The sequence below is a fragment of the Gracilinanus agilis genome, chromosome 5 (genome assembly GCF_016433145.1).
Source record: "Gracilinanus agilis isolate LMUSP501 chromosome 5, AgileGrace, whole genome shotgun sequence".
Classification (NCBI taxonomy): Eukaryota; Metazoa; Chordata; class Mammalia; order Didelphimorphia; family Didelphidae; genus Gracilinanus; species Gracilinanus agilis.
In genome coordinates, this window is record NC_058134.1 from 76,383,187 (window position 1) to 76,407,508 (window position 24,322).

At 34.7% G+C, this 24,322-nt stretch overlaps 1 protein-coding gene across 5 annotated transcripts in view; it reads left to right on the forward strand.

Annotated features, from left to right (window-relative positions):
• The window catches only part of CREM (cAMP responsive element modulator), an 83,029-nt gene that overhangs the window by 41,939 nt on the left and 16,768 nt on the right, over positions 1–24,322 (forward strand). For 2 of the 5 annotated variants that reach the window (XM_044679420.1, XM_044679421.1), the window contains 4 exons: positions 1,945–2,091; positions 9,249–9,346; positions 9,498–9,640; positions 20,886–21,074. In XM_044679420.1, coding sequence (XP_044535355.1) covers positions 1,945–2,091; positions 9,249–9,346; positions 9,498–9,640; positions 20,886–21,074 — 577 coding nt within the window. Of the gene's footprint in view, positions 1–1,944; positions 2,092–9,248; positions 9,347–9,497; positions 9,641–20,885; positions 21,075–24,322 lie in introns of those variants that run through there. The other 3 variants (XM_044679422.1, XM_044679423.1, XM_044679426.1) reach the window with 3 other exon arrangements.

The window sequence follows — 24,322 nt, forward strand, 5'->3', positions numbered from 1 at the left end:
AAGCTTTCTTTGATCATTCTAGTCTTCATTTATCCCTCTACTTTAAACTTCTGCTTGGACCATATAGTTTTGGTCTTAAAAGAATCTTTTCATCCAGGCATCCCAACTAATTTGTAAATCTCTTTTGGCTAAGGGATATATGTATATGTATATATATGTGTGTGTGTATGTGTATATATATATATATACATATATATATATGTATGTGTGTGTGTATATATATATATGTATGTATGTATCATTCTTTTTTTTTCTCTATACTATATAGAACAGTGCAGGGAATTTGCTTTTTTTCCAGAAACTTTTATGAATCCCTGCTTTATTTTGTTTTTAACAGACCTGTGATTTCATTGTTGTAGAGGGAGCTTTTGATGAGGAACTTCCTCTTCCAGTATAGTTTAGCACCTTCTCTGGGCTTTATGGCCTTAGAGCACTTAAAGGGTTAAGGGATTTGCCCAGGATCATTTGGCCATATTCATCAGAAGCAAGAACTGAACTCGGTCTTTCTGACTCTGAGCCTTAATCTCTATCTGTGGTAAGATCCCACTTTTTACCCTGAGTATATGTGGAGTAAATGGAGATTCTCATTATTTTTCACTTTTATCAAGTTGGATATGCTTGTCTCCCTATTGATCTGTGGTTCACATTTGGTGTCATTAACCTTTTATTGATATTTGGATTGATGATGGTGGAACATTTGATCCTATACAGAACATTTTCACATGTCTTTTTATTTGCTTGGCATAAGAGCCCAGGGAGATTGTACATGTACAGGAGAGCCATGCCCAAAGGTCACAGCTAAAACCTGAATGGGACCAGTATCAGATTCCATCACCCTTTTCCGGGCACTCTTCTGCCCCGTGTCAGTCCTGAGAATGTTTGGAAGTTATAGCCGTCCCCTGGAATGAGACCCCAAAGTTGGCATCAGGAGTGATTATGACTTTTTATACCTCCGTGGGCACAACCCCAAACAGCTGATTTTCTGTAGCATCTTGAAGGCCCTCAGATTTGGTCACTGTTCTTCGGGGATTCCATGTCAAGGAGGCCAGGGCTGAGCAAGAGGCACAGTCACTGTATCTATCACTAAGAGAGTATTTATCACTAAAATGAGACTGCCCTAGAAGTCAAAGGTTGTTTCTTAACCTTACCTTTTTATGGAAGGAATCTTTGTGGATTTGCTCATTTTAAATTTCCTTTAGCAATAATGTGCTTTAGCTGATGGAAATTTTTGTTGAGAGGACCTGGCAAGTAGTGGAGGAGGCACTTTTTCTTCTCAGCCTTGTCTGAGCTTTTGTAGCATTTTAGTTAAATGGAGTAGCAAGAAATGGAAGGGAGGACAGGACCCTCCTGTTCCTGAATTAAAGCCCCTTTGCAAGGACATTTTGGGGTTCTTGGTATTACTCTTTGGTGTGTATCATCTTGTGATTTTCACCTATAGATGGAGCAGTGCTGTGGCAGCAGGGCATTGTCCTATTATCAGAAGTACATTAAAATGTCATCAAGGATTTTAAATAAAATTTGCTAGAATAAAATAGCTTCCCAAACTTAATTTTGGCTTATAAAAATACGGATAAAGGATAAAAATGGTCCCATGAGAGTTTAGCTATACCGCTGATTTCTCCTAAAGGATGCTTAGTTTCTGTAGTGGTAAGGTGGTTTAACTGCCTTAGAACCCTTTGCTGGAAACATTCTCAGCCCATCTAAGCATGGGAACTGAAAGTGAGGGTCATGGATTTTTTTTAATATCTATAACATTAGAGAACAACTGTTCTAGGATAATAATAATCTCCTAATGGTAAATATAGCAGCTTCTTTGTCATTCCTTGATAGCTGAAAAAATAAAAAAAAAAACTAGTCTTATTAATAAATAGTGCCTTTTTTGCCATTGTTATTGCTGTTTTTTCATTGTGGCATCTTTATAATATCAAATGATCATTTTTGCAGGTTTCTGTAGCTGGATCAGGCACCGGAAGAGGCTCTCCAGCTGTAACTCTAGTGCAATTACCTTCAGGTCAAACTGTACATGTACAGGGAGTGATTCAGACACCACAGCCATCGGTTATCCAGTCACCACAAATACAAACTGTTCAGGTTAGCTTTCTTTCTGGATGACTTTGAACTTTGTTAGGTTTCCCAAAAAATGTTGCCCATGGTATTATTGCCTTCTCCGTAGATCTGTTCTGGTTAAAATCTTAAATATTATGGAAGAGTTTCTGTGATACTTATGAACAGTGTCATGCTTTGGTAGTTTAGGGTGCTGATTAGGAATTGGGGTCTGTTCTTAGGACTTATTTGCAAAATAATACTAAATGAGGAAGCTAGGAGGCACTCTGGTTAGAGCTCTGGACTTAGAGTCAGGAAGATCTGAGTTCAAATGCAGCCTTAGACACTTAATAGCTGTCTAAACCCTGGGCAAGTCATTTAATCTCTGCCTCAGTTTCCTCATCTGTAAAATTGGGTATTGTAGCACCTACTTCTCAGGGTTGTGAGGATCAAATGAAATAGTATTTGTAAACCACTTCAAAATCTTAAAGGGCTATTAAAATGCTAGCTATTATTAAATGAGTGACCTAACTTGTTTCTCTGGGGAAGAAACTCAGATGTATAAATTAATCAGTGGTACATATTTTGAGAATCTCTCATGAAATACATTTAGTAAATGTATTGGGTTGATGGCATTGGGATGGTATTGGTTTTTAGTAGTGCCATGTAACAACAATGCACACAAATGATTTTGAAATTAGCATTTATATTTTCAGGAAGGCACATCCCAGCTTACTTTGACACTATATTCTTGAGTTTTTGCTCTCTTTAAACCCTTAGGTTTCTTAGTAATCTTATAGTTGTGATCTCATGATACTTGAGGGTAAAATTTCATATTCTTTATGTGAATTCCATGAAACATTTAGGAATGCATATTTGTGTGTTCAGTTTACTCATTTTCTTTTCATTCCCTTTGGGGAATCATTTTTTTTCTCTCTTTAAATACTGACATTGACCATGTGAAGGAAACATGACTTAGCATATTTAGTCATTTGTGTCCATTCTTGAAAACTTGGATCCAGCAGTATAATGTGTATGTGTATATGTGTGTGTATATATGTGTGTGTGTATGTATATATATATATGTATATAAAATTATGTCTTTTGTCTTACTACCTTTATTTCTAAACCTATCCTTTCTCATCCCTAATGGGCCATCTCTTTAGCAGCAAAATTTTAAAAATTGTAGATATCGGCCTTTACAACTTTTAGTTACTTTTTTGTATTGTGCATCTTTTCTTATCCTGTTCAAATTGTTTAAGAGAATTTGGCCCAAATCTGTGCTCTGTATATTGGTAGGTAATTTACAGGGTAGTTTTCAAACTTTCTGACTCCTAAATCTAGACTTTTCATCAGGAAAGATCTGTAATCCTCTTTAAATTCTTAAGGCATATCATTCCTTATCATTAGTTTTAATACAACTGAAGTCGAAGGAAGACATAGAGCCTTGGATATATTGGGCAGCTAGTCATATTGAGCAAATGAATTTTCCTTGTATAAAAGTGAATTTATAGAGCTTTTTAAATAAAACAGCTAGACCTATGAATTTGTCAGAGAAAAGGAATTCCCAGCCCAGAAGATACCTCTACTGAAAGAATGTAGCACCATTATGTGGGGCACTCAGCGGTTAAGTGATTTGACCTTGGGGGTCACAAAACTAGTATATATGAGAGGTATTCTTTGAACCACATCTTCCTGAGTGCAAGACCAGACCAGCCTTCCACTCACTGTCATATTGCCTTAAAATGTTTGCAAAGATCTAAGAAAGAAATTTTTCTGTGTATGTGTATCTGTGTGTGTTCAGACTGTGTAATAATCCTTTTCCAAAATAAGTTATTTTTATTCCTTTTATTTTAGTATAAGTGATTTCTGGAAACACTTTCTCTCCGATTGAACTGTCTTATAAGAAAAAAAATAGTGAAGAGAAACACAATATAGTAATTACATTTGACAGTGCATATAATATTTTGCCTTAGTTAACTTCTTACTAAGAGGAGGAGTGGTATTTTTCATTGTTTGTTCTTTAGGACCATTACTCATTTTTTAGTTGTTAAAAGTTGGGCTTTGTTTTAGTGTTGTGTTTTTTCCATTTAAATTGTTGTCAGTATTTAGTTTGTTATTGTTTCTATTCATTTCACTCTATATTAGTTTATATACAACTTCCCCTGTTTTTCTGAATTTTTCATATTGTTATTCCTTACTACATAATAATATTTTATTTCATTATATTCATAAATGAATTCTCTTGGTCCCTTCCTCAATTGATGAGCCTCTTATTTTTTTCCAGTTCTTTGCCATAACACAAAGTTGAAGGTATAACTATGTTTTATATATTACTATATATCAGACTTTGATTTCTATCTTTGACATCCTTGAGATATATGGCTACTAATGGGACCACTGGGTCAAAGAACATGAACATTGTAAGTTTTTCTTCTGTTGGTTGTGTCTGACTCTTTGTGACCCCATTTGGGGTTTTTTTGGCAGAGATACGGGAATGGTATGCTGTTTCCTTTTCCGGCTCATTTTACAGATGAGGAAACTGAGGCAAACAGGGTTAAGTGACTTGCCATCCAGAGTCACACAGCTAGTAAGTGTCTGAGTACAGATTTCAATTCAGGTTGTCCTGACTACATGTCTGGCATTCTATCCACTGTGCCACATGACTGCTTGATACCATTTTTCTTATATATTTCAAAGTCCTAAACCAGAACGGTTTGACAAATATTAGCTCTACTAATAGCATTTTAGTGTGACTATTTTCCCTCAGCCCTATTAGCATTGATTCCTTCCTTCCCTTTTTTTTGGTCATCTTTTCCAGTTAACAGGATGTATCATAAAACCTTTTAGTTTTAGTTTGTATTTAAAGGGAGTTGAAGTATGTTTTCCCTATGGTCATTTATAGTTTGCATTTTTTCTTTTGAAAACTGTTCATATGCTTTGACCATTATTTATGGGCAAATGGCCCTTGGTATTATATTCATGTCAATTCCATGTATGTCTTAGATAAAAGACTTATCAGTTTTATGTTAATGTTTTTCCCACTCAACATTTTCTATTTTTATTCTATCTTCATTTGGTTTTTTTTTAATGCAATTTTTATTTTTTGTAACCAAAATTATCTTTGTTGTTGTTTAATCATGTTCAATTCTTTGTGACCTCATTTGGGGATTTTGGACAAAGATACTGGAGTAGTTTGCCATTTCCTTCTCCAGCTCATTTTGCAGATAAGGAAACAGAGGTAATGACTTGACCAGGGTCACAAAGCTACTAAGTGTCGGAAGCTAGATTTGAACTGAGGTCTTCCTGACTTCATCCTTGGTGGTGTATGCACTGCACTCCTTAGTTGTTGCATCTTTTATGATCATCTCTTGCCATCCTTTGGTTAATGTTCACCCCCTTATTGTAATTGTGAAAGGTATCTGCTTTCATTCTCTAATTTTTTGTCATAATATAGGCTTTCATCTTCAGGGAGTATATCCATTTGATTTTTACTATGTTGTATGGTATAAGATGCTGACCTTAGTCTAACTCCTGCCAAGACATCTTCTTATTTTCCTAACAGTTCTTGTCAAATATTTGACAAATTTCTGTTGTCAGTAATTTATGTTCTTAGGTTTGTCAAGCACCAAGTTGCTACTTTCTATTTCTTTGGTTCTTCCTTTTCTCATTTCTTTCACTGACACACTTTTTTGCATTTTTAACCAGAGGTTTGGTCACCATTGGTTATTTTCTTTCTTGTAAACTTCATTCTAGGTTGTGGGTCTAAATTATGAGTGGATCATTCTGGGGAGCCCCCAAAACCATTATAATTGTAGATTATCTGAGATTCTGAGCTATTTCTAGGTCTGGGGATACCGAGGAAGAAGGAGTTAAGTTTGATCCCTTAAAAGTTTTCACTCATTTCTAGGCTGCCCTATATTTTACCTTTTTTAGAATTTAAATATTTATGGGTGGTGCTATTATTTTCTTTTGGTGGCTAGTAGTATGTATTAAGGAGTTAACATATTCTGATGTTCCATCAGAGATGCTAGGCTAATATAAGCTTTTAAAATCAAAATATTTTTTGAAACTTTACAGCATGACAGAGATATGTTTCTTTAGCTGGCATTTAGCTCTTTATTTTTATCTTCTTTTGCTCTCTGCATTTTAGGACAAAGTTGATGAGATAGTCATGGCCACCCCCCAATGTAGAGACATTGAGAAATATGTATTATATTAGAAGTGTAAATTATTTCTTAATCAGCAACCTACTTAAATTATATACTACCTTCTTTGGAAAGAAACCTATTAATAACTATGTTAGAGCTCTTTTCTCAGAACCAGAGTATCATAAATGATTCTAGAATCACATTATGTATATGTATGTTTGTGTATACACATGTATGTGTATGTACATGCTATCCTGAGACACTCTAGTACTATTAGTACTACACTATCTTCTGGAAAATCAAAGTTGCATCAAAATTAGATTGTAAAATACTTCATCAAGTAGTAAGTCTATATACACATGCACATACACCTGCATTAATGACTTAATACTTTTAATTAATCAGGTTGGAGGTTTTCTGGGTCCATATCAAGTTTTGGCATTATCATGCTTAGTGTCATTATACCAGTTATTGCACTGAATTTACTGTTGTGACTGATAATAATAACTATGTCCATTTCTATGATTCTCAGTAGACTGTAAGCTCTTTGAGGGCAGGGAGTATGTAGAGTTTTGTCTTTGATTTCTCATTACCTAGCTCTATGCCTTATACATACTAAGTGCTTAATAATGACTTATTGTATTAATCAGTAAATTTAAGTTATCATTTAATTGTCAAAGTGGTTCCCCAATAGTTTTCCATAACTTACATGGTTCAGTGTTCAGAGTGATTGAGCGTTAATATGTTCTAGAAATGCAAATTTTAAATTTTCTCAGGTTTCCTTCAGATCTGCTACTGTATTTAATGTTATTACACCTTAAAAGTGAAACACTATCTACTCTTAATTTCTTTTTTAAAAGAGATAAGCATATTTTTACCTTACCCATTTTTGAGGCTTCCCAATTTGATACTGGTCTCATGTGGAAGGAAACTTAGATAATATGTGTGCCAATTTACTTATTTTGTGGATAAAAAAACCTATGGTTAATTTTTTTTTTTAAGGATCCTTACCTGATATCTTAGAATTGATACAAGTAAGACAGAAGAGCAGTAAGGAGGAGGCAGTTTTGGATAAGCAACTTGTCCAGGCTCACATAACTAGAAAGTATCTGATGTTGGATTTGAACGCAGGACTCTAGGCCTGGTTCTTTATCCACTGAGCTGCCTAGCTAACCACAAACAATGATTTTTCAAAGGCACACAGCTAATTAGACATCCCAGGGTTCCAGATTACCTCCTGTGTGTCTTGTGTTTTACTGGCCCTTCTCTTCCATCCTGTCATTACAGAAGGATAATGTCCATATGCTAGGGCCAGGCCTGATTTATAGGGATTTGAATACCTCCCATTCTTTCTACTTACCTCTTCACTCCTATTATATAACACAAGTCCTTTGTTTAGCCAGAAAGGTCTATTTGCTGCCCTTAAAAATGCCATGAAAATCTCTACCTACTCTGGGTTTCTTTATAAAATTCCTCTAAATCCCAAAGCTCCCCCACCCCCTTTTTTCTCCACTTATTTAAATCCTGTGGAGCCTTCAACGAATACTTGGAGTAAACATGGCAGCCAAAGATGCTAATGTGATCTTCAGCTGAGCTAAGACAAGCAAAGTGCCCACATAAGGGAAATACTAATTCTTCTGTACTCTTTCCTGCTTAGACCATATCTAGCTATCATGACACCCAAAATAGAACATCTGGTAGGAAGGGCAAAGTCTATGTCCAGAGGAGGGTGACCAGGATGAGACAGCAAGAGTGTATGCCACACGAAGAACTGCTTAATGTTTACCCTGGAGAAGATACTACTGAAGAGTGCTCTGATATTTGCCATCAAAGATTTTATCAAGTTTAGAATTCCATAATCAGCATATGAATATTTCTGTGTATAAAAGAACCAAAAAAGAGGGTGATATATGAAATGTGTTATTGCATCAATTGCTTCTTTTTAGAACACAAAGGGGGCAGCTGGGTGGCTCAGTGGATGGAGAGCCAGACCTAGAGATGGGAGGTCCTGGGTTCAAATGTGGACTCAGATACTTCGTAGCTATGTGATCCTGTAAGTCACTTAACCCCTATTGCCTACCCTTTATCACTCTTCTACCTTGGAACCAACATATAGTTTTGATTCTAAGACAGAAGGTAAGGGTTTTAAAAAGAAAGAAAGCATAATATATTAAATTTGATCCCTTTGTACCAAACCTGTCCCGCTTGTCTGTTTCTCCATTTGGACTCTCTTAGTGTTTTTTTCTGTTATATTGACTTTTTTTTTTAAAGTTTCATCTCATAACCTGCCCATTTCTCCCCACAACTATTCCCCTTCTCAAAAAATGCTTCCCGTTTTTTTTTTTTAAAACAAAAATAAGTACAGTCTAGCATATAGGTAATGTCTGTCAACATATGTCTCATTCTCTCTTCACAAATTTGAATGGTGTTCCTGTGGAAGAGAGATTAGACTTATTTTGACTGCCCCAAGAGGTCAGTGGGGTGGATGTTCTAGAGGCAAATCTGATCTCAAAGTTTGGAAAGCTTTGCTAATAGGTAAAGCTGTCCAAAAGCGAAATGGCTGCCTCGAGAAGTAAAGGATTCGACTTCACTGGAAATCTGTAAGTGGAGACTGGTGTTTGACCACTTGCTGAGGATGTGGAGAAGAGATTTATATTCGGGCACAGACAAGACTAGATGACTTCTAAAATTTCTCCTAAACATAAGGGTCTTTGCTTCAGTGACTTAGAATTCTCCATATTCTCTGTAAAACCTTCCCAGATTATTCCAAATCTTCAGTGATTTGACTTTCTTTCAAATCTGTATGTTTATGCTCTGTGCTCTTTATTTGGCACATAATTACATATACTACTTTCCAATTTGTGTATTTATATATTCTTTTAAGCCAGATTATAAGTTCCCTGTGGGCTTGGACTTTATGTATTTATTTGTATCTGCCAAAGTATGGTGTAGTGTTATGTATGTAGTAGTCTTCAAAAAATATTTATTGGGTGAATGAATTAATTAGAAGGCCTTTTATTTTATGATGAATTTTTAGAAACTCTTGTATTCTAGGTAGCAACAATTGCAGAGACAGATGAGTCTGCAGAAGCAGAAGGTGTAATTGATTCTCATAAACGTAGAGAAATCCTTTCAAGAAGACCTTCATATCGGTGAGTTTGTTAAAATTTCCATGGTATTGTGACAAATATATAATGTTGAATAATTAGCCATCAAAGCCTTAATTTTAAGATTCTTCATATTTTAAAAGCATGTTTTAGAGGAGTTAAAGTGATCATTTATACTCTACAAATTGTGTTTTAGAAAAATACTGAATGAACTTTCATCTGATGTGCCTGGTGTTCCCAAGATTGAAGAAGAAAAATCCGAGGAAGAAGGAACACCACCTAACATCGCTACCATGGCAGTGCCAACTAGCATATATCAGACTAGCACGGGGCAATACAGTATGTATGCTAAGATACAGTATGGTATAATTTTACTTTTAAGTCCTCCGTAGTTATAATAGTATGAAGTAAATACTTTGCTGAATTAAAATAATTTTATTTTTCAGCATTGGTTATTTTAGCTTTTAGTATATTATTCTTTCCTGTATGTATTACAGAATTTTAAAAAATGGATGTTGAATAAAGCGAGATTTGTATGGAAAAAAGTCAACTCTTCTTTATAACCAAAATAAAAAGAATTGGGTACTAGTATATTCCACCAGGCTCTTACCCTTTTCAAATATATTTCCATTCATTTCTTCTGAGAATTTTTGCTTTGTTATTGTTTTGGGTTATTTTACTATATAATGTATGTTGAGGTTTTGAAAGCAATTGAATATAGTTAAAGCTTGTCTTTATTGTTATTAACGCAATATGAAAATACCTATTATTTATTTATATGAAAAGATTATGTTGTATTTTTAATGATGTTTTAAGTGTATTTCCACTTCCATTCCTCTCTTTGTTCATCTAGACTGTAGTTCTGCGAAAATGAGGATGGAAAAAAGATTTATCTTTTAAAACCCAATAATAGGCCAGACAATTTACCTGAAATCATTGAACTGATACTTATATGTACATTATTCTTACACATTTTAATGTATTGTAAATCTTTATGTTCCTTGCTGTAATTAAGGTACTAGTTGTTCCCCCCAATAAAGAGCAAATTTGCTATGTAAACACTTTTGTAATAGAGAATCTGTGTTGCAGGTACTGGAGTATATTTGAAATTTAAATATTATGTTGGGCAAATTTGAGATTACATTTTGAATGTTCTCTACAAAAACCCTTCCAAGACTGAACATCTAGGATGAAAAATATTATTATTACAATCACTAATTTTGCTATCAATGGGGGAAATCCATCTTTGAGATCTAGAATGACTTTTTTCAGTGTAATATGCTTTAGGTTAATTTTTGAGTTGTGCTAAAACATCTACACAATTCTTTTCGCCCCTTTGGTGACCAGTATTGTGTATTTTTAATACTAGTATTGGATGAGAATTGGAAGAACCACTTTTCTAGAAAATGTGACTTCCTCTTTGTGACTCTTCTACCTTGAGCAAGTCTCTTAATCTCTTGTTTCTTTTTATTTATCTGTAAAAAGGATACTAATACCATATTGATACCAAATATAGGCATCAATGCTAAAGTTAGATGTTTTTGAAAGGGAAAAATTATTATTAGTTTTATTTATTATTCTCATTTGTGCTAAAAAGCTATTTGTATAATTCATTTTGCCCCTTTGGTGACCAGTATAAGTTTTTGAAAGGAAAGGAAAATATTATAAAAGTGCACACAGAAATAGAAGATTGTTTATATATTGCACTCAGTCTTTACACAAGCTAGATTTGGGGGAGTGGCATTTCATATCAGTACAATAATGCTTGCTATTCTACTTTGCAACCTTTTTTATTATTATAAGGTTAAAAAGTTAATTTATGTTACAATACTGTGAAAAAACAGGATGGAAACAAATGAAAAATATTACTGTATTAACATAGGACATTTTAAAAAATGTAGGGATAGCATTGTTAGAGTCTCACCCATATTTATCAGTCTTTTGCTTCTGACTCATTCTTCAGGGCAGTTTTGAATCCAGCTCTTTGTGCAACCAATGCTCTAGCATTAAACTGCATTTGAGGTAGTATTAAGGGTAATACATCTTACAATTGAGAGAATTGTAAAGTAAATAAAGATTTCTTTTCTTAGTTCTGCAGATATTTGTTTGTTTGTTTTAAGAAAGATTTTCTGCTATCTTACAGTTTTCTGTATTTGAGCCATCTGGTATCGAGCTAGAAATGGAAGAACTAATTTCCAGTTTGGCTCTAATATAATACTGTTAATCATTTAAAACAGCAAATCATGGTTGTTTTGCAGATTCACTCTTTTTTTTTAATATTTTAAAAAAAAATTTTTTTTAAACCCTTAACTTCTGTGTATTGACTTATAGGTGGAAGATTGGTAAGGGTAGGCAATGGGGGTCAAGTGACTTGCCCAGGGTCACACAGCTGGGAAGTGTCTGAGGCCGGATTTGAACCTAGGACCTCCTGTCTCTAGGTCTGGCTCTCAATCCACTGAGCCACCCAGCTGCCCCCTGCAGATTCACTCTTGATAGTGCTTGACCTTTGTAAATTTAACCATGTGATTAGAAAAGGTTCACTATCTCTAAAATCATATCCCTGAGCTAATCACGATTACTAGTTAATTAAATGGAATTCACATAAGAACCTTCTAAACTCACTTTGACTCTATTTACAAGATAAATATAGATGTCTATATATTTACATTGCAATGCTTGCTTTTAAAGCATAATTATTTTAGATTAACACTCTTGTTTTCAAGTTTATTCATGCATGGTTAAGTAGTACTAGTTTCTGGTATCAGCCGAGGTCAAAGGGAGCAATTTTCCTCCACTATATACAAAGACAGATGCTTTTCCATTTAGATATTCTTCTTGAGGGCTTTTCAGAATCTCTTGTTACAAAACAAAATCTTTGTTAGAAAAACATGAGGGTTTTTTTGTTTATTTCTTTAATTTTCATTTCTGTTTTTCTAACAGCCTTCTATTACCTTTGTTTCTTTTTTATAAATTAAAAACAGAACTTAATCTGTCTTTGATATTTGAAGGGTTAATGAATTTTAGAAATAAGAAGTGCTAATAGAAAACTTGGAGAAATAAAAGCTTTTATAAATCCATAGTCATTTCAAATAGATGTTTATTGGCATATAATGGAATGTTTACCTACATATAAATTGAGTTTCTATGGGTAGAACTTGAAAGTTAATTATTTGCTATAGGTTTGATATATTTTTATAGTATTTATTTTACTTTATTGAAAAAAATAAGGAAATGAAAATTGGGTTTGCAAACGATTTGAATCCAGTGTCTTTATATATTTCAGTATAGCCTTATTGATGGTTTTGTTGTCTGATTGCTGTCATTCTTACAAATGGACTCAGGAAAAATCATTTGAAGGAATTGTATAGGTTGTCTCTATTTTAGCCACAAGAATATAAATATATGTTTGTTATCGAATGAGATATTAGATATATTATGTGAAAAAAATCTTTAAAAATTTTTATTGTATAAATGAGAAGAAATTTCTCAAAATACAACAAAGGAAACTTATTGTTAATTATTAGTTTAGTGTTAAAACATTTATAAAGTTGCTAATTGTGTAAAAGTTTCCTTTAAAGGCTATGAATTTTCCTTTCAAGTATGAGATCCTTTAGCTCCATAATATAGATTGATTGATTATTTCTCTACCCTTAGATTCCAGAAGATCAATTATTCCCTACTCTTAAACAATATTCTTGCCTTCAAATCTGCTTGCTCCTATTGAATTGGAAATTTTACCAATATCTGATTTGCTTATTATCTGGCCCTTTGTGAACTTAAATTTCAAAAGTAAGTGGCTCAGTCTATTTAAAAAGACTTGCAGACTGACAAGTGGAATTAATAATCTTTTTAGGAATTCAAATTTATCGGTAGAATAATAGGTGTCTGCTAAGTCAACTCTTTATACAGGAACTTTGGTTTATACTGGTGCAGTCTACATTCTAATTTAACTGAAAAAAAGAGATGGAAAGTGCTCTTAAACCCCAAGTACTTTATTAAGTGCCAGCTATTGTCATTACATGAGCACAGTTACATTTACTACAGTTATTAAATTTTGTGTTTTGTGTCTTTGACTTTGGTATCATATAAAATATATTTTTCATATCTTAATTATATAGACCAGAAGCTTTAATGTAAACTGTAAAAGAAAATTTATTTTTATCAGGAATAATCTGATATATTCCATAAATCTTCATTTGTGTGACTGTTCTCGAATCTACCCTTTATATCCATGTGATACTTGTGCTGTGAAACTTAGTAAAATTCCAGGGACCTAAGTGCAGTTCTAGTACTGAGTTCTAGTGCTGAGTTTTGTCACCTAGGACAATTCGTGAATAAAATAAAATAGTAGTGCCTACCTTAAATTATTTCATATTTATCCACTTTCTTATAAATATCACTTATGTGATATGCATTTCCCTTTTTTCTTTAAATATCCTTTGTTATATTTTTTAAATTCCAAGTTGTATTTTTTTGTTCTGAGTTTTTCTGTGGAAATTTAATGCTAAAAATTTATTGTGAGAATCTGCTGTTCTTTTAAAATCCATTAGTTTTATTAGTGGAGATACATTGTTGTTGCCCGTTAGCTGTTTTATTACAACCTATGGAAAGGGTGATTTTAAGTAAGAATAATTTTTATATCTTATCTTTATAATTCTTCATTGACTAAAACAACAAGCATTATATACCTGTAGTGTGCAGAATACAGTGATAAAGGTTATGGGAAGATAAAAAATTCAGGTAGACTCCCGGAGGACAGGAACTCTCTAGTTTACAATGTAGTTAGAGGTATAAGACAGACACACAATACGTTAAAGGCTCAGAACAAAGGGTAGATGGGTTGTCATTGGTGAGGATTAGAGAAGACTTCACTTTGCTGATTCAGAGATGGTTTATGAATGGCCTTTTAAAGATGGACAAGAACTAAACAGCAGATTAAGGGCAAAAGAGGACATACCAGGCATAGGGCATGAGCAAAAAAATGATGGTTTGGAAAGCACTTGGCCAATAGAGCAAAGAACAATACTGTTTGACTAGCATAGAAATATTGAAAGGACTAACATGAACTAAGGCATGAAATGTAAAAATGGTCCAAGTTTGTAGAATGCCTTGCAGGTGAAGCAAATTAATTTGAATTTCCCTCAGGCAGTAAGAAGCCACTGAAGATTTTTGATCAGAGATGGACATGCCTGAAGCTCAGCTTCAGGAAGATTAGATTGTATGAAGGATAAATTGGAGGAGGTGGGGAGAGTATAGAGACAGAAAAACATGTGAAGAGGCTATTGAAACAGTCCAAGTTGGTAGCACTGAGCATGAGATATGAATGTGAGGTGTGTTTCTGAATCAGAATTTCCTATATTTGGTACCTCAATAGTTTTTGTTTTTGTTTTTGTTTTTGTTTTAAACCCTTAACTTCTGTGTCAATATTGGCTCCTTGGTGGAAGAGTGGTAAGGGTGGGCAATGGGGGTCAAGTGACTTGCCCAGGGTCACACAGCTGGGAAGTGTCTGAGGCCGGATTTGAACCCAGGACCTCCCGTCTCTAGGCCTGACTCTTAGTCCACTGAGCTACCCAGCTGCCCCCACCTCAATAGTTTTGAATATAGTATAGAACACAGAAGTCAATGATGGTCCCTCTGACAGACTGAAGTCAGCATGTAAATGAGTGTTTTTGCATGGTTGGGATCTAAAATATATTTTTGAATGAGTCACTTTAAGTCATAGGGCAAACATAATCTTCCTAATTTGATTCCTCACTTCTATTAAACTGTGTGAGTTGTGGTCAAATAACTTATATTCTCTAGGCTCTAATTTACTCACTTGTGTAATCAAGGAGTTGTCAAGATCAAGGATTCTTACCTTTTTTAGTAGCATGCACCCTATGATCAACTATTTTGATTTTAAATTTGTAATTGAAGTAAGTGCTACATGTTTTCTAAGAGGTTAGTGAAAATAAAGATGTGATGCAGATTTTTTTCTCAAACCAAATTCACCCCCCCCCATCCCCCAGGAAATCTCTATCTTTTTGTTTGGGGGGGGGCAGGGATGATGTATGTGGGCTTCAGGCTAAGAACCTCTGTTCTAAAGATTTTTCATACCCTTTCCAGCTCCAGATTCTATGATGTGTCTTCTACCATTCACTTCTCACAAGCCCTCTCTTACTCTTTCTTACTTTTTCTTCATATATTGTTATATATGTTGCTGAAGCAAGCACTATATAGATTAATGAGTATACGGTATACTTTTCATTTTTCACAGGTCTAGGTAATTGTTGAGTATATTTGAACTGGTTCAGGTTATGGAAATTCCTTTCCTCTAGCAGATTTTTAGGCTATGATTTTTTTTGTGTGTAATTTACCTCCACCATCATCAAAAGCATGTCCTAAGTGCCAGATCATACTTAGTTGGTTCTACAGGACTTAGAGTGGGGTGGAATCATAGATAGTTCTGCCCCCTAAAAGAGGAAGCTGAGGCCCTGGGAGATTGACTGACTTGCCTAAAATAATAACAGGTAATAATTAGCAGATCCAGGATTTAAATTCATGTCTTCTGATACCTCACTAGTTGATTTTTTCCATTATGCTATGCTATCTTACCTTGATGCTAAATAACATACAGATAACTCTGCCTTGCAGAGGTACAGTGATATGAATATATTGATCGCACAAATGTCAGTATTTTGTATCTGTTTTGCTTTCATCCATAGAGAATCAAAAGGTAAAGGTATTGCTGGAATTGAAAAGGGGCCAAGAAGCTTAGGTCTAGTAGGATGGACTTAAGTTTATTGGGTTTAGAGAAGTAACTAACTAGCTTTTGTCTAAGTGTGTTGATGCTGATGTCATTTTCCTTTAATAACCTAAGTATGAGGATGCTGAGAATAGCAATAATAGTGCTATAGGGTTGGAATGCTGATGATCTGAAATATTCTTGTGCTCTTTGCAAATGCACACTCTTATTCTAAGGTGAAAGTGGGTAAAGATTAGTTATTTGTGCATGAAATATGTATAGATAGATAACTATCATCTTGGGTTTTCACTCAATAGTATTTTAAAGATAACTCAGAACTAACTTGGGTAGCTTCCTCTTAACTTTCTTTTCTGGAGTTCTTTGACAGAGAAAATAAGCATCTAGAAAAAAGAGAGCCATTGGGCATAATTTATTTAATCTTTCAAAACATTTTTTGACAAAATTCAATATCCAAGGCTCTTAAAAAGAGGCAGTATAGGATTGTGAAAGGAGTACTGCATTTGGAATTAAACGACTTGGCTTCTAATCTCATCTTTGCTAATTTTCTATATAATTACAAAAGCATGCTGTTTTACTTCCAGGCCCTTGTTCCTTCAACTGTAAAATCAGGGTGTTGTACTTGATGAACCTGGCTTTTAAGGGTTTTTATTATTTCTAGTGTTATTTAGATGACACTGTGTTAAAGAAGAAATACCAATTAATAAGGAAAGTCAGGAATATGGTCTAAATTTTAGTATATCACTAGCTGTAGGATTTTCTTTTTTATGCCACATACTCTCTGGAAGCTTTAGTTTTCCTATTTTAAAGAGTCCTTTCCAGCTTAAAACTATTGTGATCTATATGACGAGTATCTTGAAGAAGAATGCTTTTGTGGCATTGGCAAGTTCAGATTTTACAACAATTTCACATGCTTTAGAAATTTCAGTGAGATTCAGTCAGAAGTACAGTAAGATGTTGGTTTCCATAGTGCATTTTAAACCAACCACTCCTCTCTACTGCCTTATAATTATTAAATGGGATAAAATAGTATAAACACATATTTTACGTTTGGAGCTCCTAAAGTCAGAGAAATCATGTATTGAAAACTGTTGCTTTTTACCATAGAGTGAAGCAATTATTAAAATAAGAATTATGCTTTTGTTTAAACTGCTACTGAGAAGTCATATTGTCAGGTTCAGGTCTTAGTGCCTTTTTTTACAAATATTTTAGGAAAACACTGAATAAGCTTTTTTTCCTAATGTTAAATGGGAAACGCATTAAATTTTATTTACCCAGTCACACATGGTCCTTACTCATAGTTAGAACACAATCACCTTACATATTAAAAGTGTTATGATAGTATTCATAGAACATGAATTTGTTATTTATCTTTCTCTGTGCTTTTAATGAGCATAGCTTGCCATGCTGTCCCTGAATCACTTGCTTCATATTTTCTCACAATATTAAAAAGTCTGCATATATTTCTCAGCTTGTTTTAGACAATTGAAAAATATAGATATATTTTACAGTGAAAGCAATTTTAAAACTTAAAATAATTCTCATAGGTTCTGTTGATACTAAAATAAAGAGAATCTTTGGTTTATTGTGTAATGGAGTATCATTATAAACATAACATCAAAGAATTTCCATTAGAATGTTTTGGGCCATAGGTGCCTTGAGGAAAAGGTATTTATATTGAATTTGAGAATTATTATAGTTGTGCATTATGATGAATGAAGCATTGCCTTTATCATTTCCCCCCTTCCATTGCTTTAATAATTATTTGGCATATCTATTCTTTATGTGAATTTTCTTTATTTTCTGAATTGCATACTAATGGCATCTTATTGCCTAGTCATGTTTGTCCTTTACTTTGAAGTATCACTTTGTGGTATTCAATATTTCTAGTTCTCTGCCTTTCTCCAAAACTGAGACAGTAACTACCTACTTCATGGCAGATCAGCGTCAGTTGCTGAAAGTTTTTCGCTTGTATAATCTTGGGTAATTGTCATGCAATCAATAGGAGCAGTCTTGGCAAAGGAAATTGGAATAAGCAAGAAGGCAGGCCATTGAAATTACATGTTGGATATTTGGAAAGTTTGTTTGGAACATTTAAAAAGCTAAATTATAAACTGTTAGGGAGAATAGTTTCTTATGCCAAATAAAAGTATGTAACTGCAACTAACAAATGAAATAATGATGAATGACTGAAAAATCGTAATACAGCCACATTTAATCCCTGCTCATTATAGAGGGATTTGATAGGTAAATGAGAGAGAAAAATTCAAATGAGTGAGATTCTTGGTATACTTTTCTTCTTGGGGATATGGTACCATGGCAGTGCTGGTTTGAAAATTATTGGTGATAAATGAGATTACTGAAAAGGGAAGGAAGGAGAGTTATGTTACTTAAAGCTTGCTGATAACAATTACTTGGACAGAGAACAACAGATTAATTGGAAGTTTGTTATAATCCAAAAGCTTGGAAGAAGTTACATGAAATCATTACAACCTTATTAGTATTCCCAGGAAAAAAGGTGAAGGCCCAAGTCCTCTAAGGGATGAAAGTATACAGTATATTTATATTTACATTGTGTTTTTGAGATTTTGTAATAAAATTTAATTTTTTATATTCTATATTGGCTGACCCCTTGCTATGTTAAAACCATCAAATTTCAAATATTTTAATATTGAAATATTATCATTCATATGTATTTATATCTTCAAAAAATTTTTTTCTGCTAGTTGTGAGTAGTAAAGATCACATATTTTGCCTGTTTTCTGTGTCTTTGGCATAACATTTTTTGTCAGGTGTATATGAAATATGAATTCCAAAACATGCATTTCAAAAAAATGGAGCAAATATACTTTTCAAATCTTTAAAGTACCCTAGTTTCTAAAAAGTAGAATCTGTTCATTGTTAAATTTAAATTTAAATATATTTAATTTCATTTAAGTCCTAATGTCATACAGAAAGTCAGAATGTGAATTATAGAAGAATGTATATTTATGTTTATATTGGTAAATCTTGATCACCCACAATTTATTGACGTTGTTGCACTTTGAGGAGAAGGGGAAATCACAAAACAAATTCTTTTTGAGAACTTAGAGAGAAAATGATCTTCTGATTATATTCTGGGGTCAGTACCCGTTTAGTCCAACCTCCTACCCCTTTAATTCTGTAGTCCTTTACACTGAGAAACGATGTTCAGAGTGATGATCGTGAAGCACTGTAAGACCCCGAAACATCAAAGAATATCCAGTATAGTCTACTTACAAAGGTAGGAAAAGTGGACGAATGTATTTTAGAATGATTTTCAACAAGAATTGAAACAAAAAAAAAAACAATTAATTTGAAAATAAAGCAAGCCAAAGTACAAGCACATTTCTTAAATATTCTGGTTAATCAGACTTCTGTAATGTTTTAATTTAACTTTGAACCTCCTCTTCTATGATGTTTATTTAATTTATCTTTCATGCTAAAAATATATTCAGTGACATTTTTCTCTTGTTAATAATTTTATAAGAATTCTTTAGCTCCTCTCATTTTGTTATTTAAATTAGGCTCAATGATATCCTAAAATTCAGGAAATTTCTCCCAAAACTTTTACTTGCCATTATGTAAGTACCAGAACTTTTGGGTGAAAAATTTACCTGGGTATTTATTTGAAAATTTTCCCGCAGTATATGAATCTCTAAATGGTCATTTACTTAGCTTACTAGTAAGAATAGAAGTTTGAAATTGACCCACACCTGTCCTGAATGTGTTGTTTTAAATAACATTATTATATTATTCATTTATATCTAAATTCCATTTATTTGTTATGTTACTTTTCTAGCATTTTTATCTTCTTTTTTTTAAGTTGAGTGTTTTAGACTTTTAATTGAAGGACCTCCCGTTTCCCCAAAAGATACTTTATTACACTTAAGCTCATACCCTGACCCTAAAACATGGCCTTTAATCCTAAAGTTCCACCCCTTCCATCCACCTTCACCAAAAATATATCAAAATGTTTTTTAATCTGGTGGGTAAAGAAGGGTGATATTGTTTTATCTTTTTAACATTAGGCTATTACTAAAAATGACTTTAAACCTTAGTGTTTTTAAGAATGTGATATTCTGTCCAAAATATTATTATGTTCTCTTATCTTTGAAATCTTTGAAAATTTATGAAAGAGCTCTCTACCCTATAGTGCTCTTTAAAACCTAATATGAAAGACTTAAAGTTAGATTTTCATTTTCTGATGAATCAAGCAGAATTCACAGGTTCATTATTCAGAAGTAGAAACATTCAGAAAAAAAATTTGCCAGTTTCTAGTGGCATTTATACTTAATAGAAAAAATCTTGGTTTTCTGCCATTAAAAGCAACTCAATGAAATTAGAAGATGTAAGGGAGCCACTGGTAGTCATTTTGGACCATTTTTAAAGTCTCCAATATTAAAATCATTCTAGACAAATGGAGATAACATCACCGTGGCAGCAAATTCAGTGGATACCATGAAAAATTTTGTCTGTAGGCCTCTTTCAAGTGCCTTGTGAGAAGTGCAGGTATGTGGTCAGCAAGAAGGCGGATTAATTGCTTGATCTAAAGCCACTTTGAACCCAAATATCCCCATACCCCACTTCCAAAAGAGCCATTATAAAATTAGTACTTTAAGGGCTAAAAGAAATGTTCCTTGACTTGATAGTCCTCATCTGTTCACCAAGAGAATTCCATAATAAGGCAGAGAATCAATGTTGATGTGAGAAATAGAAAGGCACCTGAGAGCAGCAATGTCCAAGTGTATGTGTTTTCCATTACAGGATTATTAAATATGATTTTTCACAGTTTCTAATGTTTCTTTTCTTTTTTCTGTTAAGTTGCTATAGCCCAAGGTGGAACAATCCAGATTTCTAATCCAGGATCTGATGGTGTTCAGGGACTACAGACATTAACAATGACAAATTCAGGAGCTCCTCCACCAGGTGCTACAATTGTACAGTATGCAGCACAATCAGCTGATGGCACACAGCAGTTCTTTGTACCAGGCAGCCAGGTTGTTGTCCAAGGTATATTTTATTAATACAATAAGTTTAGATAGTTTTAAATGATTCACGCCATTTGGCATGGTATGGCTTTTCAGATGATATTAGTAGATATTTATTGGCCACTTTACAAGGAAGAGAGCTGAGGAAGATATAATCTTTTAGTACCTTCAACAGCTATTAACATAAATTGCTTAATTTCCACCAAGGAGTAAAATTTTGTGAACATTTAAAAAATTAAAGCTAATGTAAAGTTATGGTAAGAAAACATCCAAATACTATTAAGTTTATTCCATTAAATTAATATCCTTAATTCCTGGGTCACAAATATGTTATATAAAGGATTTCTAGATGTTCTTGATCTCTGAGGAATGAGAACTCAATTTTTGTTGCATTTCTTTTGGGATGCATTAAACCCAATCAGAATAAATGGTTGAGGAAGATTTCTTCCCCCAGCCATCACACTGATGTCAAATTGAAATTGATAATTTCAAAACCAATACGGATTTGTGCTTAATATTGTGGAATTCTAAAGGGCCAATTTTCTCTAGTGAGTTTGATACTCAGAGGGCCAGTCTCAAAGGAAGGCATACCCGGGCTTAAGCTCTGCCTCTGCTACATATTAGCTTTGTGAGTATGGGCAAGTCAACCTCTCAGGTTCTCCAGGACTGTTAAGTTCCAGATGAATTGCTAATCAGCATCATTGGAGTGAGTTTCTACCTGGGGAGTGTCCTAAACCAATGAAATCACAGGCCTAGCTCACATATTCCCTATTTTCTCTCCCCGAATCCCTCAGCCCCCCACCTAAGCCCCAGCACTTAAAAATAAATTGAACCCATAATTTTGCAATAATTCCATGCTAGTAGAATAACCAGCCACTTTGATAGACTATAAATTATTGTTATCATTTTGTTCAGTTAAATGAGTTATATTCTTAAGGGCATTAAACATTAGTCAAGAGTGCTGTGTATGTGTATTTTATGTGAAGTAATGCCACTTTAAAAAAATGCTGATTTCATTTTTCTTCTTGCATGGTATATTTACTCAATGTACAGATTGCTGCCACTGGTTTGGAAGGTTAGCAGTCTGGGCTCTTTAGTCTTTTATTTTTGCACCAATGGAAGTCTGCAGCTTGCAGCAGACACATACCATCCAAGGATTGCTCTTCCCTTTTATGTGCTTTGCCTGTCAGATAGCTAATCTGGAACGTACTCAGAGTATTGGAAGAACTGTTACTGTTCCTGATTCCTGTCACTGATCCCTAATCTTTGGCCAGAAGTTTTTCCTCATGTAAAAGAAAACTTGTTTTGTTTGACTTGTTATAAATCTTATACAGGGGAAAGTATAATTTAAAATGTGATGAACAATCGTTTTCTCCCTACTGCAACCTCTTATTCTATGCCTTAGATTTTTTTTTAAAAAGCAATAAGATTTTTTTCTGGACAAAGTACAAAACTGATAAGAGAAAAGGTTAAAATTGAGTATTTTATGTTGAGGCATTAAAACAATACATTTATGTCAGATTGAAAGTCAGTTTTGTCCTTCTGCCAGCATTTGAGACAAGAGGACCTCTGGATACGTTATCAGCTTTCACCCAGTCCTACTATTCTGCCAGTAGATGATGATAATGATATGATGATGATGATGATGATGATGATGATAATGATGATAGCTAAGATTTACATAGCGCTTAAAGGATTGCGATGCGCTTTATATTCTTTCATTTGATCCTCACAACCCTGTTGTTGTCCCCATTTTACAGATAAGAAAACTGAGGCTGAAAGAGGTTAAGTGGCTTGTCCAGGATCATACAGCTAGTAAGTGTCCGAGGCAGGATTCGAATTCAGGTTCTCCTGAACAGAAGGCTAACACACTATCCACTATGCTTGGTCCAGACTGGAACCAAGTTCCTGGGGAATTGGTTTTAAACTATCCCTTAGAAGAACACAGTAATAGCATTATTTTTAGCAAAACACAAAACCTACTGAAAAATAGTGAATTTTATTAGAACATTGGGATGGGCATTAGGAAACATGAACTCTAGTGCAGTCTCTGCTACTTATTCTCTGACCTTGGGGAAAGTGTTTTTCACTTTTTACTTTTAACCACTTTAGGCCTTGGTTTCCTCATCTGTAAAATGAGAAGACTGCATGAGATGATTCTAAGGTCCCTAAAATGTGGTGACTGTCCATCAGGCCCAGCCCCGAATCCCAGAGCCTTTAGAATCTTCCCTGGGCCTGGGCTCTCCTCAAGGTGGAAGCAGAGGCCTAACGTGCTATCCCCAGGCCGGGCCAAATGGTCTTACCTTTGCTGAATTCATCTAGTCTTTCTAATCTTCATCGACACCCAGCATTCATTCCCGAATACACATCATTTCTGCCCTCATTCGCAACTTGAACACTTTTAGAAACTCAGCTGATCTTTTTGAATTTGTTTCCTCATTTGTAAAATGGCGAAAATTCTGCTTTCCTCAGAATAGGCTGTATTTTAGGGTTATGGAGAGAAGCGGAGCTCTGGAAGACATCCGACAGGTGTAGGCCCATTGTTGGTAGGACGGGAGTTTTTATTTGATTTCGTTTTCCACCAGTGGAGACAAGTTGCACTAAAGTATCTCTACCCAGCTCTGCCATTTCTCTCATCCATGCATTCACCAAACACAGATTTCACACTGGAGACGCATGTACCAAAATGAAATGGTTTCTAATGTCAGGGGACTCACAGCAGCCCGTAAGGGCTTAAATCCACCCTCAGCTTTTTTCCGTATTTAGGGAAAACACTGTGAACCCCCCAAACCCAAGCAGGGTCAGAGTCACTGCATCGAGAGGGCAGGAGCAGGAGGAAGGGTCTGGGGGGTGTCTGCAGAGGCTCTGAGCCAAGGAGGGCAAGCGGTGTGCTGCTGGTGAGGAGCAATGGACAGGCAGGCTGGAGTCGCAGTGCCAAGGGCTCTAAATGCCAAACGGAGGAGTGTGTATTTTATCCTAGAAGCCATTGGAAGCCCCAGAGAAGTGACATGATGGCGAGACCTGACTTTTAAGAATATCAGTTTGGCAGCTCCTGGAGGATGGATTGGAGGCCGGAGAGGCTGGAGGCAGGGACACCAATTAGGAGGCTAATAAAATAGTCCAGGTGAGAGGCAGTGGGAATCTGAGCTGGCACAGTGGAGAGGAGAGAAGCATGTAGGCTGGCATTGTGGGGAGAACCAAGGATGGGGTGGGAGCCTTTAACAGAACACGCACACTCGCCGGAGATCAGTCGTTCTTCTCGGTGCCAGG